Genomic DNA, 14,468 nt, shown 5'->3' with positions numbered 1-14,468 from the left:
TTTTTTTCCTTTTTCATGTGACGCTCAACACCTATGCTTAGGCTCAATGTTGTGAGTACTAGTTTGTGCTCCACCGAATGGTCTATATGGCTCATGGTCATGGTTGACTATAACATATCAGCATGGTTGAGCATAAAGAAGAGGCATTTCATTACTTCACATTTCAAGAAAGAAATAAAAAGACATCAAAGTGTATCTAGCAAGCTTCAAATGATGTGTATAATAGATGCTTCTAAGCCTAAAAGGAAAGGAAATTCAATTTCAGGGTCATATTGATGTAGACTATCCAAGTATTCAATTAGCTAAAATCATACTTTCAAACTTCTAGCCACAATCACACCCATCTCTTCCTCTCTCACACATCAACACCATCATCATCAACAATGAGATTTAACTGGTTGAGCCCACCCACAATCAAAAACTACATTTATGATCAAGCTTTGGACTGAATAGGAGACGTATGGAAATTTTGTTTATCACAAAGACCTTGCCAGGAAATTCCTATCGCCACTCATTTACAATGAAACTCGATGCACCACCATATTGAGAACACTTTGAGAAGATTTGGCAGTCCATAGAGATATAAGTTGACATTGTCCACTCGTCCTTTCAGACAAGGAAAGCCTTTGGATTATCTACATTCTCCAGACGCATCTTTTAACCACACCTTCACATACTATGTGCGTGATGAAATGGACAGATGGAAGAATAAGTAATTGCCACTGAACAACAGACATTACAGCTGTCCAATTTTGTCCAGAACTCACTATACAGTAAGCATGTTGCTGTCAGATCTGTAGCAGTGTAAAAGTCCTGTGTAAGCTTTTGGAAATATCTAAATTTGTTCAGAAATAAGTATCTAGTGTGCCCTTCGATGCCACGAGCACATGGCATTGCAAAGTTCATGTGTTGCTATGACATAAGAATGATGGAAGAAGCCTTTAACTTGAAAATATCCCCTTCTTCTCTGGTATATAGCTGTCCTGTATTCTCTTTGACTTAAAAGATGCAATCAAACTTCTTTGCTTGGATACATACATTAGCATAGAATCTGTGGAGTGGCCTTTTGCTTTGTGCTTGATCCCTCAAGCTTGAGAGTAAGCCACCTCGCTGCTTAACATCATCAAGAGGCTTTAATGTCCAGTCCTATTTCTCCAAGCTGTGCTTTGCCCAGTTTAAATATCAACCACACTTTAGCACTGACCAAATAACTAAGCAAATAAGGACCTTGATGGCTCTACTGCTGATCAAAAAGATTCATGCAGTGCCATAGCAAAATTTCCTCAGGTCAAAGGACCAATAAAACTTCCTCTCAAGGTGATGATTTTCTGCTTCGTTTCTTGGCCTTTCCAAGTGTTTCAGCTGCAGCCCTTTTGAATTTTCCTCCACTAGGACTTCTTGAGCTTAGGCCTTTGCTCTGAGAAATCATGACAGCTTTCACAAAGTGCTGCAGACGCCACAGAGTTGAGGCATCCTACAATTCAAATAATGGAGAGAAAGTAAATCACACCGCAGAATAATTGTCAATTAACAACTGCTTGAGAAGGAGAAATCTCCCGAGTTAACAACTATACCGTCAATTATTAAACCAAGAATGGAAAGCCTTCAATTTATTAAATCAACGATTGTCCAGCCTAAGCATGCTTTTCAGGGCATTCACAAAGCATTCCATTGCCGAATATGCAGACGTGACAACTAGTGCAAGCATCAGTCCTTGACAAATAGCTTGAGAAATTCCTTAAATTAACAGATAATATGCTCTTGAACACATTACATATTTCTTTCAACATTCTTTTCAAAATAAGAACTAATATTCTACTGTACAAGCTAACAATAATTTCACATCAATAAACTGACAAAATAATAGGACTGAGAGGACCTAAATGTCAGGATCTATGCAAAATGACAATGTATATTGTTTAGCATCTAAAGAAAGAAATCTTTCAAATAAATTTCTCACCTGAGCATCAATGTCCACTTCAACCTCCTCTCCAGTTGCTTTAAAATCAGGATTCTTTTGAGCAATTAACTGAATGGCTTTGCTAAGATCTTCTGGTGTTAACTGGCTCAAGCTTTGCCCTAGCTGTCTTTTCTCTTCTGTTGTCATCATCCTAAAAAAAAGATAAGCAAGCTGATTACTAATGTATGGCATGCCTGATTGACTTTCAAACATTCATGCAGATGCTCATATGCATCACTAACTGAGAAATGAGGGAGACATTAATAACATGTTAAGAGACAAGTTGTCTATTCATTGGATATCTCATAAAATTTGTGCAAAAATAAGCAATGCTGTACTAAGCTCTTATCTACCTCAATAAAGGAATGGGAACTGAATGGCAGAGTTCTTGGGAGTGGCCAATCTTAAATTAGGTGACGGGGACCAAAATTAGAGTCTTACAGAACCACTCCTAGCCTTCCAAAACAAGTTTAGTGTTGATAAGTTTTTTTTTTGGTTACAAATAAAGTGTGGTTAATTATATTACTTCAGAAAAAAAAAACCTCCGAGTACAAAGTAGTGCTCATGCTCAACAGACTAGCTGGAGCTGATGCATAGTCGCAGATATATGAAGTATACAAGCCTCTCAGGGCGGTCTAGGGGGGATGGGGGCAAGAAGCCATGGAGGGGGGGGTGTATCGCCATCTAGGGTTGCCTACCTGCAACACAAAAAATAGGTCCTGGCCACCCCAAGTGCGCATGAAATGAGAACGGAGCTCTTGACGAGCTTGAGACTCACCCTGCACCTGGTCCCATCGGCCGCGGAAGGAGTGGATGATAGAGGTCCAAAGCTTTGCTAACGTCACCTGCACTGAAAGTCTCTCCCCGCCAAAAACCTCTTGACACCACGCCTTCCAGATGTGCCATCCAGTAAGACTCCCTACGATCTCCTGTACCTCGAAGCGGTCTACTGTGGGCTCCAGTTCCTGGCGGATGACCATTGCGCATGACCCAGCCTCAATAATGAATATCGTGTCATGCATCCTAGCCTCATACACAAGGTGACGGCCCTAGTTGACTGCTTGCTGGTAGAAAGCTCCCCATGAGATACATCCAAGGCTGGGGGTGCTATACGGCGGAGGATGTGGCATGCTCCTCTCCACACAGGCTGCGCCGCCTCACACAACCAAAGGCAGTGCTTTGGAGTTTCCAGAAGTTGCTATGTGCGGCGTTTGCAGCCTCCATCCTTCTGCATCTCGGCTAACCAACTCCCCACTGCCAGGCCTCCATGTGCCACCAAGCATAAGAAGTACGATACCCTCCTTGGCCTCCAACTATCCCATAGGCGGCGCCAAAAGGTCCGTCAGAAAGCGTCCGTGATGCTGTGCTCTGCCTAGTACCTGCTACGTGACCGCGCCCATTCCATGTCCTCCTGCATCACTACGTGTTTGTCAATCCTGGCTATGTACTCCACGAACCTCGGTGGCTTCTTGGCGACCACAGTGCTGGCCATAGCCACTCTCTCGGATCCCACTCCAGCTCATCGAGTGGCCTGCCCTCCCAAATCCAAATGCGCCACTACTTGAGCTCCTTCCAAAAGACATAAGGGTTCAGTCGCCATGTCTTTTCCTGAAGGCCAACCACCCGAATCCTCCCTCATGAAAGGACAACTATCCCCTCATCCTACTGCCCTCTGTCAAGGGCCAGATGCCCCCCTCTTGCACCGTGAAGAAAGTCCCATGTGGGGCGCCACCCACACTACGTGCCACACCTGTAGGGAGGTACCTATTGGTGAAAATCTAGCAGCCCATACCTCCCCGAGCTCTACCGGCTCTTGTATTGGGGGGGAAAGCCACTCCTGAGATATTGCTGCGTCAATCTCCCTTCTCCTCAACTCAACTCCTCTCTAGAAACCTAATGCCCATTGCAACACCTCCTCGTTCACCATCCTGTACACCCCCTGCCATGTCCTGATGGTATGATCCAGGCCGGCTTCCCACCCAGCCCACTGGATGTGGGGGCGCTTGCCAATTTGTACCCCATCCCGATGTTTGACTTGGGGGTTCCAGATCACTAGCTGTGGGTCTATCTCCTCCTGGCAACTTGGGGGGCTCTAAATTAGGGCCTTACGGAGGCCCTACCACACATGAAACAAGCTGCATAGAAAGGGGGATTTGGGAAGAAGGGGGGGATCTAGGCCGTCGTGAAGATTCATCTCAAGGACGGCCTCCAATCACCGCCAAGCCTCAATCTACACTCCTGGAGACCCTCCTGCAATAGTACCTTCCAGGTATGTCCTCCTGGTGTAAGACCACAGACTACTAGCTTTCCCAAGAGAGCCATACTCTGATACTCTGGGTCTATGATCCCAAGCCCTCCCTCTAACTGATGCCGGATGATAGTCACCCACGCCACCTTGGCTCGGGAATCCCTGGAACCATCTAACCCGGCACAGAGGAAGCGCTAGGAGGACCTCATTAACCACCAGGGCTCTGTCGGCCTACTAGGGAGAGGTGAGCCGTACTCCAATAGGTCAGCTTCCTCCAAATAGAGTCAAGGACTAGGAGAAACTACTGGGCAGGAGTGATGTCGAGTTCCACCTGGAACCCTAGGTACCAGACGGTCTGCCCTCTGCATATCCATCTAAATCCCAAGTGGACGCCCTACTCTGTGCTAGAGTCAGGGTTTGTAAAGAAACCAACCGACTTTCGCCTGTTGATTTTCGCTCCCGCTGTAGTACAGAACACCTCGAGAGCCAGTCTCACTCCCTCCAGCATCAACTCATCGTCCTCTATGTAAAGTGTTGTATCATCTGTATACTCTGAGTCTAACAGCTCCGTCTCCTCTCTCATTGGAAGTCAGAGGCCACGTAACCCACTCACCTGTGACCTGAGGAAGTGAGACATCGCCTCTGCAAAGAGTAAGAATAGGTATGGGGCCAGGGGGCAGCCCTGTTGGACCGATCTCTCCAACCGAAACTCCTCCTCTCACCTACCGCCTATGAGAACCCTACTGGTAGCAGATTTGTAAAGTGCAGAGACCCCGCAGATCCATGCTTGGGGAAAGCCCAAGCTTACCAAGGTACCCTCTAAGAAGTCCCAATCCACCCTGTCATAGGCTTTCTCGAAATCCAGGCGTAGTACAACCAATCCTTGACCACTGTCCTAAACCCACTCTGTTGCCTCAAAGAAGGTGAAGATATTGTCTAGGATGCTCCTATCCCGGACAAAGCTGGTCTATGTGTCATGAATGATGTCTGGAAGCATAGGGCGGAGTTGTCTACCAATCATCTTTGCCAGTGCCTTATAGGCCACTGACAACAAGGTGATCGGTCTCCACTGGAATAGCTCCAACCGGTCTCCCCCTTTAGGGAGGAGACTGATAAGACCTGCCGATAGACTCCCCGGCATCCGTCCTGAAGTGAAGATCTACTGGAAAGCCTATAGTAAGGGGTCCTTCACCACCTCCCAGTAGGTGGTGAAGAAGGCCTTAGAGAAGCCATCCTCTCCCGAGCATTTTTGCCCATCCTGTGTATGGAAAGCCTCCTTTAGTTCCTTCTCTGTGAAGGGGTCTAGGAGGGAGCGTCCCATCTCCTCTGTGACGAGGGACGGGATGTAATCCCAGACTTGCTGTCTACATCGTTGTCCTCTAGTTGAGGTTGTCTCCTACTGGAAAAGGCGTCTTTAGTAGTCAATGGCAATCTTCATCACCTCGTCTGGGCTAGAACGAATCCTCCCATATTGATCCCGAAGGCTGATGCACCTGGAAAAACTCCCTACACATCGTGTACCCCCTTCCGCACCTAGAAGGCTACTGAGGTGCAGAATGAGAACTTCGAACGCCTGTCCTCTAGGCCAGTGATGGCTGCTCGTATGCGCACCTCATGTGCGTGGAGGATGGAATCCCCTGGTGCCTCCTATAGTAATCTCTACGTGGCTGCTAGGTCTCACCGGAGTGCCCTCTTCTCCTCGTAGCTCTGCTGCTTGGCCTGTAGGGCTGCCTCCTCACACATACTGCTTGACTCAACTAGGGCCTCTACCACCTCCTCTACGATCTGGCCCCTTCTGTCCCACTCCCTAGTCCAAATCTGCTCGATCCGTTTCTTCACCTTCTCCCTCCTATAGATCAAGTCAAGGATCCGACAGGATCATGTATCTAGGACAGATGCTGGGGGGGCAAGTGTCAGGAGAATCGGGTGGTGCCAGCCAACTACCCTACTTGGTCCCCGTTGCGTGCCCTAACCTCGGTAGGGGCATAGACATTGAGGATTCCAAGGCACGAGTTCCCAATATCCAATTTGATCCATAGAACCCTCCTTGCCAGGATCGTCTTGTGGTCCCATACACAAACGGTGAGGCTCGAGCCAATAGAGATGCATAGGCCTTCACTTCTACCATGGGCACCGATGGCATGCTCCCAGTAGGTGTGTGAATTGCTTGGAAGTATCTTCCATACTTGCTGGGCTTGGGCGGGAGTGAGCTTATGCTCTTGTAGAAGTAAGATGTCGATCCGTCCGACAAAGGCAAGCTGCAACTCCTGCCGAACAATCAACTTCCTGGAACCACGTGCTCCACTATAGTGGAGGCTATTTACATTCCAAGATGGAAGATGTAAACTCATAGAGAGACCTATGACTGACTGAACAAGCATGCGGATACACTTCGCTACCGGCCGAGACGGTGAACTCCATTCCCCCATGGTAGCCCTCGGGCGGCCCATAGGGGTGATAGATGCGCTTGGTGGTACCACTAGGGTATCTATAAACCAGGCCGAGAGGTGAGACTCTGTACATTGGTAGAAACGAGCCCCCTGCACCAGGGGCCACTCGATCACATCCATCGGAGCTCTCCACTGCGGAGGGGCTCAAAAGATAATGCTCAAATGTGGAACCTCGGCCCCAGCCCACCACCAGTTAATGTCCATCATGCAACCTGGCCACTGCTAGGAGAAAAGCACCAGTCTATCTTTTTCCATCCACTGGGAGATGTGGTCTGCCACCTAGCTCTTCACCTCCTCCTCTATTTGTGTCACCATCCAGTCTCCTGTGCGAGAGGTCTGAAGGAAGTAGACGTAGTTTGGTCCATCCTCGGTGGTGCTAATAGATGGACCTTGCCGCTCCTTGACTTGCGTACCACAAAGATTTCCACCTCCAAGGGTAGTGGGAACTCTCCGCGCTCTGCAACTCTCAAGTAAACCCATGACCCACTGCGAAAAAACTCCTGCGGTAGTAGCTACGCCCGTCTCGGGAAAGTGTAACGGGCGGCATGGACAGATGAGCTGGTGGCTATGTGTGTGTGTTGTTGGTTGGGGGGGGGGGGGGGGGGGGGGGGTCACCTATGCTAGGTGGGGATCAAGGGGGGTGGTCGGCGGGGGTGACGTTGGAGAGGGGGAGAATCGAGGGCTAGTGGGGTGGTCGAAGGGACACGGGGAGTGGGGTGGGGCCGGTAGCTGTGGAGGGGGGAGGCTGTGGACTAGGGTCGAGGGGGGAATTGTGGGAAAGGGGGGGGAGGGGGTGGGGGATGTGGACCCTCCGGTGAGGTGGCTTGTGACGCCTCCATGGGGGGTGGATGCGTAGGCCTATGGTCCTGCAGGATGGGGCGAGGAGGGGGGACCGCGTGGTGCTTTGCCCGGGGGGCGACACTCGCCCTCCTGCTCCTTGCTGCCGTGGCTATGTTTGAGGGGTTGTTTGCGGCTCCCCCTTTCATCTCCCCCTGCTGTCTCCCTCTTTGTCGTCTCTGGACCCGTGTGAAGCCGCGCGTCCACCTATGGGCCTATCGGAGAAGCCGTCTTTGCTCCAAAGTGCGTATGGTCTGCTACCTGATGTCCAAACTCATGGCGACGCAGGCACTGCCCTGGCTGCCTAGTCACAATAACCTGTTGCTTGAAGGGGTGTCCACTTGCCTCAATCTCCAGAAACTGTGGTATATTCTGTGTCTCTTTCACTGCTACCCGTACCTTCGGGACTCCTGCTGCTGTCACTGCATCCGTGAAGGAGGCGGGAAGGACACTGTTGAAGAGCCGTGCGAAGTCCTCCACTAACTAGCAATACTCTACCGCTAGTCCAAGGAAGAGTAGGGTGACTGGATGTTTGAGGAACCTATTGTGGAGCGCGAAAGCCTCCACTGTAAAGCCACTGTACCAGAGGACCATGTAGATGTCCCCCTTCGTGGAGGCATAGGGTGAACTAGCCACTAGCTCACGGGTTGCGTCTGCAAGGTGAGTTGTACCATGAAGATCCCTTGCCCCATGAGAACCACCTCCACGATCTGCGCTATGCCAATGCGCCGCACGGAGTGAAGCCAATCCCGAAGCTGAGCCCTGGATGGGGAATGTTCTACGACCTGACCAAAGATCATTGTTTCTTTGGCACAAACGGCTAAGAGCTGTTCCTCAGAGAGGAAGACGCACAAGGTGTTTGACTGGGGGGCACTCGTAGAATGCACCGGCGTCTGACCAGAGGTTTCCATTGCACGTCCCTATTGAGAACCTATCAATCACACTGTTATACTGCCAGAGGGGGGAGTGTTGCTACAAATGGAGGGAGCAACTGGGCAGGGGGGAGCGATGGTGAGGAAGGGGGGGTGGTGGGGGGTGTGTGGGGGGGGTGTGTGGGGGGGGTGTGCGATGGGCGGAGAGCTGGCGGGAGGGAGAGGCACAGCGCGCCGCGTGGAGGGGCAGGCAGGAGGAACGGGGGGCACGATGGCAGGTCGGCAGTGGGGCGGGAGCTAATGTTGATAAGTTTTGCAGTGATCATATTAATAATGTACATTTACCACAATTTACTTCATAGGCAATTCTGCCTGTAATAGGCTCTGTTCCTTGTATCTACAAACAAGTCTTTCTTCATACCATACCCACCCTCACTTGGAAAAAGAAAATTGGGAAACAATTATTTGGGCAAAGTAGCATGACATAAATCCCAAAATGCAACAAATGAGTTGCTTGAACATATTTATCCTCAAAAAAAATAAAAATTTAGTAAAGGACACCATCTGTTAGTAACATTTATGAATCTTAATAAGAGTCTATATGTAGTGATCACAAACCTGCACTGTGGTGCAACTTCCTGGCGTAATAACTCCAGCTGCCCACTCACGTCATCTAGCTGCAGAGAGGTTGTAAAATCATCAATTCTGTGGCATGTGCAGTCACCAACTACCATTTTAAAGCCCTTGATCTCTACAAGTATACCTGGTGTACCAAATCAAATGCTTGTTTCTCCAAAGCTGCTTCTTCAGCAATTTGAAGAGTCTCCAAGTCTTTAATATGTGCTTCCCTCTCTTCCTGGCGCCTCTTGGCATCCTGAAAGTATGAGGACATTTTGATCGGTCACTCTGCAGAGAACTTTCCTGAATACCACCATTTTTATGAAGCATCCATACCTCCTCAATGACTTTTGGCTCAAGCACAGTCTTCCACTTGTCCTCAAATTTCTCTGACAATGTCTTTGCCATTAAATGTACATCTGTTCCCTCCTGGTTATATGTCATTGCATTGCTAAACACAAGCCTCACATCATCACAAATCTCTTGCACGTGCTTATAACCAGTCCCATCCTTTGCATCCATTCGATCACGAATCGTCCCAAAATCCATTGGTTTCTTTATCACCTGCAATCAGAAAACAAGGTATGTCTTAGAAGTAAACACGGATCTATCACTACAAGTAACGATGCCCATGAATATCATCTGCATAGCATACACTTGTATTATTTATAGCATGTGTTTGTTTTGCCTGGTCAAAAGTTCAAGCACTAATAATAGGATTACCAAAATGCATCCTTATTCCAATCTCTGCCCTGAAAGCACGTACGATGCTATGATTGTGACAGATCCAAGGATAGACCATTTAAAGTGGGTTATGCATCAAGCAAGATCTGGCTGAAACTTAGCACCAACAAATTATGTGCCATTGAGCCTGCATTGGATTCATACCATGCATGGCTGGCAATGACACCGATTTTAAGTCGATTCAGCCACAAGCATATAATAGTATCAGGAGCCTGACATTCCAAAAGTGTTTGGCCATTGCTTTATAATGCCTAAAGTTGAGCCCAATCAACAAGGTGTAGATCATTTGCAACATTTTTCCCAAATATGCACTTAGGCAGTTATCAACATAGTGAGGACATACGGAAATGGGAGGTTTCAAACAGGTGGATTTCTTACAAGTTCAGATAAGAAACAAGTTTCCTACAAATAGAGAAAATAAATAGGGAAATATATCAATAATTATTCATTTTAGAGAATTTTCACCAAATTATATGTATAAATAGGGTTGGTTGTGGAAGAGAAAGAGAGAGATATTACATCATAGTAGTCATGCAGATCAAGACCTTTCACATCCACCGGCTTCATAAACGGCCATGCCCATTTGTGAGACGTTATCTGCAACCAAAAATACCATGTCATGCTATGATACAACTTGAAGTATTGAACCCATTTTGGCAGAGAAAAGCATCATTCAAATTTAAAAATTTGTTCATTTTTGTTGGCAAACTGTCTAACTTGTACATGAACACCACCTGTTAGGTGAATAGTGCACCCATGTGGCTACTCTGCAAGAGGTATAATAGCCCAAATCTCACTTTATGAACTAGGATTCCTGACACTTGTATAAGGTAATACATGCCAAGCATGCTGACTAAATACTTGGGTGTACTCCACAGTGCTAGTGTAAGAGAGAGTGCCCCTTGGAGACTTTGAATTACTATCTTAAGTTACCTGAGCTAAGCACTTGGACAGATTTTGTAGGATATTTATCCTCCTGCAGTCATAGACACTATACTATGTGTAGAGTGTGAGCAGGTGTGAACACTCTTTTCATCCCAAGACATTAAAATAGGTGCAAATAACCTCCTTTTGATGAAATGGAAACGATTATCACTATGCGGATCAAAGTGGAAGTTTAAACCCTTTGGGAATTGATGATGTAAGAATCAAATTTTTAGGGTAAAATGGAAATCCTCTTATAGGAAAAAATGTGTTAGCAGATTTTCTAGGTACAAAGAAAGCAAGTTGGACCATGAGCATACAGTTACTATCAAGATGCTCAGTGCAAGCACACATACAAGCCTTTTTCATGACCGCAATGTAGGAACAACAAAGAAGGGAAAAGAGATACATGCCAAGGTGTTTAAGCTGGGGCTAGTAGAAATCATTATACTATGCTAGGCACTGCATCGGTGAGCATGTATGTGAACTGTGATGCACTCACAAAATTACAAGAAGTGTTTGATGAGTTTCCAGCACAGGATCCAGTCTCTTGATCTCCACAACTTGCTAGACATGCCGAGAATAGACATTGTAATGAAGATTTAAAATGCTTTGGGCACATATAAGACAAAGATCTTTCCCTAGATGTAGTCACCTTTGCTTCCATTTCAAAATCTTGCAACAGGATAGGAGCAATCGAGGAGGAACACACACTTTATGAGGTCCATAGGCTGAGGCTAATGGAAAATGATAATATTGTGCTAGGGTCTGCATTGATGATCGTGTAAGCCAAGTAAAGCTCAAGATGTGTATGACAAGCTTCCAACTTTGGAATGATTCTATTAGTAAGTCCCCTTAGGACAAAGTATATAAAACAGCCCTATAAGGGACTTCCAAAGAGGCAATCCCAAATGCATGGTCTCTATGTCTCCTCTCACACCCCCGGTCAAATACAAGGAACATGTCCTCTACCACATCCAAGCCAAGTCCCAACTGCCAAACTCCTATGTGCTAGTAACCATAGAAAGAGTGAAATCTTTTTTAGGTCTGAAGTTGTCCCCCAATCTCCTCTAAAATTCAAAAAGGAAAGGCAATGATGTACCATTTGCAGTCCAATGCTGAGTCATTGTTGGCATCGGTTTCATTGGGCTCATCAAGATCCTCCTCCCCAATCCAATAGTATATCCAAAACTTGAAACATCTCTAGGTATCTTTGCAAATGAATCTCTCCATTCACTGCCCCAGATTCCACTATAGTCTCTAAACAGGCTCCCTCCTATATCACTAATACCCCAGCCATCCATCATTGCATATCTCAGGGTCAGGGTCTTAAGTACCAAGCCTCTCACATTGAGCCACAACCCACAACCTTAATCCTTTGCTAGGAACATCATGTTAACTCTGACTAATTCAGATCCTCTCTCTTAGTCCACCATCTGAATGTATTGAGAAAGTAAACTTGTTCTCTTCGCTGGTAGCAGCCATACTCTCTCTTTGTTTGCCACTTGTAAAAATTTCCCATGCAAAAGGTGGAAAGGCTGAATTGGGGGTGGAAGAGAGAGGAGAGGGCTGATTTTGAATCATGAGCTGCTTGTGGGAGAGTTTTGGCTGTCGGCAACTGCTGAGTTGGGGTCAAATCCTGCAGGAAATCGCCATTTTGCAGCTGATGACCACGTATTGCAGCCCCTGGAGACTAGGGACAGCTGCTAAAGAGTTTGCAACAATTGGCAATATCATTTTGAGCTCTGATCGGATTGATTTGCTGATTAACAAAAATTATAACAGGGCAGCATTGAATCTCAGCCAATTTTGGCCATGAAACTCGGAATTCTCTCTCCTCACAGCATTCTCTCTCATTCTTCAGCCAATTCTCAACTTTACTCAATCAATTACAGCAATTCTAGTCATTGGGGGTCTAGAATTCGAAGATTCTCTGCTGTAAACTTTATAGCAGAAATTAGGGTTTAATAGCCACTTTGAGAAGTGTGCTCAAAATTAAAGGTCTAGGACTTGGAATTCAACTGCTGAAATTCGGGAATTCCAAGAAATTCTTAGAGGCTAGCCAGCCAACATTGAAGTTGGGGCTGAATTTGTCATCCAAGGAGTAAGGCGAAGGCCAATCCCCCTCCTATTAAAACAAGGGGCAACTCAGATTAAAGGCTTGTTGATCATTTATAACAACAAAGTGGCATTTGGATTGTAAAGGAGATTGAAGAAATCTTAGTGTACCTCTTTCAAATTGCAATACAAGTTAAAGAAAAACCGAAAGGGGCACCAACTATGGGGCCAACTGGGTGTCCAATGTCCAAGAATCAATCAGTAACATTTCAATTTCAGTTTTATATGAATTTATAACTTGATGTAATTAGTGTTGAATTAGGTCATTACCACCCTTTCCCAAAAGAAAAGTTGGTGTCACCATGTCAATCCTCCACTCTAGGAATATCACCTCCCTAATGCCCTCCATCATGTATAAAACAAGCCTTCAAAAATAATCTTGTTGGGTATTTCACTCATGCCTCACTTACACCTACGCTCACATAGGAGTGTCGCTGATTGATCAGTAGGACACTGGGGCACTTTTTACTCTCAATAGGAGAGTTTTTTTACCCCAGACTTATGGTATTATTTCGTATGTGCTTATGACACACACTTATGAGCACTTACCGTGTTCGAGTGTGAACACCTCTCTACAACCCTAAGGTTTAAGGGTTGTACCTTGTACTTTCAGTTTACACTCTTTCAGCCAATTACATTGGGTGTCGTGCTTCACTCTCTACTGTCTATTGGTTTTCTGTGCTGAGCTTCGATCCTGTACTCTCTCACATTTGGTATCAGAGCATTGGCTCTGCTTTGCTCTGCTTAGCTTAGGTTCTGCCCAACTCTGCTCAGCCTCCGAGAGCTTCTTACTCAGTCCAACTTTGCCTTGGCTCTGTTCAATCTCTGCGGCAACTCCTGCCCTTTCCCTGCTCGCTAGCACCAATGTTGCCGTCTCTAGCAGCTCCTCGCCCAGCGCCACTACCCTGCCTACCCTCTGGCCATCGTACCTGTCACTTGTAGTGCCCTGCCACCAATCATGCTGCAACACTCCCTTCGCCACGTCTGTTTGAAGCGCCGCCAATCAACCCGCCTGACACCTGCCTGACGTCTCTCCGCCAGACATCCCGTCAAACTCGTCCTTTCTACCACACACCAGTTGCTGCGCCCGTAACTGCTGCCAGCCGTCCGTTTCTCTGAAATCGACAGCATCCGCCCTTTCCATGGCCACCATCTGGCCCCAAAGCCGCCTGTCAGCAACACACATCAGGTTAGAGGGGTGGTCAGCAACAGCTCATCATTTCAAAGATAAATTTTTAAATTTTTTTACCTTTTTTATACCAGAATTAATTTCTGGAAGAGGGGGTTCCTAGGCAGCAGACACGAATTCAAGAAACGTATCTGGGACACATCCAATGCAATTTTTGGACACATTCATTAAAAATTTTTGAGGCTTTTATGTTTTTTGGGAACATTGGCATATGCACTACAGTCACTGAAAGACTGTTTTGACAAATCCGAGGCAAGAAATTTTGGGGATTTTGCTGATACAGTGTTACTGAACACTCATTGCACGTTGGACTGCATGTATAATAGACAGTTTTGACAGAGTGCACCTCTGTACACTAATTGCAAAAAGTTATTTCTTGCAATTTCTGAAAACTTTTAGATTTCCAGTGTAGTCTTACTTCGGCATTGCTCTTTTGCATCTTTATTTGGCATTGATTTTCACTGGCGACTTAGGCTTGTTGTCAGAAACCTTGCTTTGTCCTTTGTTT

General features: G+C 46.5%; 1 protein-coding gene across 1 annotated transcript in view; it reads right to left on the bottom strand.

Annotated features, from left to right (window-relative positions):
• Positions 1 to 345: 345 nt before the first annotated feature.
• Positions 346 to 14,468, bottom strand: part of LOC148010550 (transcription factor GTE6-like) — an 81,206-nt gene continuing 67,083 nt past the window's right edge. Inside the window, exons 3-8 of the mRNA XM_087672093.1 lie at positions 10,249 to 10,326; positions 9,322 to 9,549; positions 9,131 to 9,241; positions 8,986 to 9,044; positions 1,961 to 2,111; positions 346 to 1,474 (exon numbers count right to left, since the gene is read on the bottom strand). Of these exons, the coding sequence (XP_087528219.1) occupies positions 1,313 to 1,474; positions 1,961 to 2,111; positions 8,986 to 9,044; positions 9,131 to 9,241; positions 9,322 to 9,549; positions 10,249 to 10,326 (789 nt within the window). The 3' untranslated portion in view covers positions 346 to 1,312. The remainder of the gene's footprint in view (positions 1,475 to 1,960; positions 2,112 to 8,985; positions 9,045 to 9,130; positions 9,242 to 9,321; positions 9,550 to 10,248; positions 10,327 to 14,468) is intronic.

The sequence above is a fragment of the Lygodium microphyllum genome, chromosome 29 (genome assembly GCF_053477565.2).
Source record: "Lygodium microphyllum isolate KBCC chromosome 29, Lygodium_microphyllum_v1.1.10, whole genome shotgun sequence".
In the NCBI taxonomy this organism is placed as follows: Eukaryota; Viridiplantae; Streptophyta; class Polypodiopsida; order Schizaeales; family Lygodiaceae; genus Lygodium; species Lygodium microphyllum.
The sequence above is the reverse complement of the archived record's forward strand: the minus strand, read 5'-3'. Positions and strand labels throughout refer to the sequence as shown.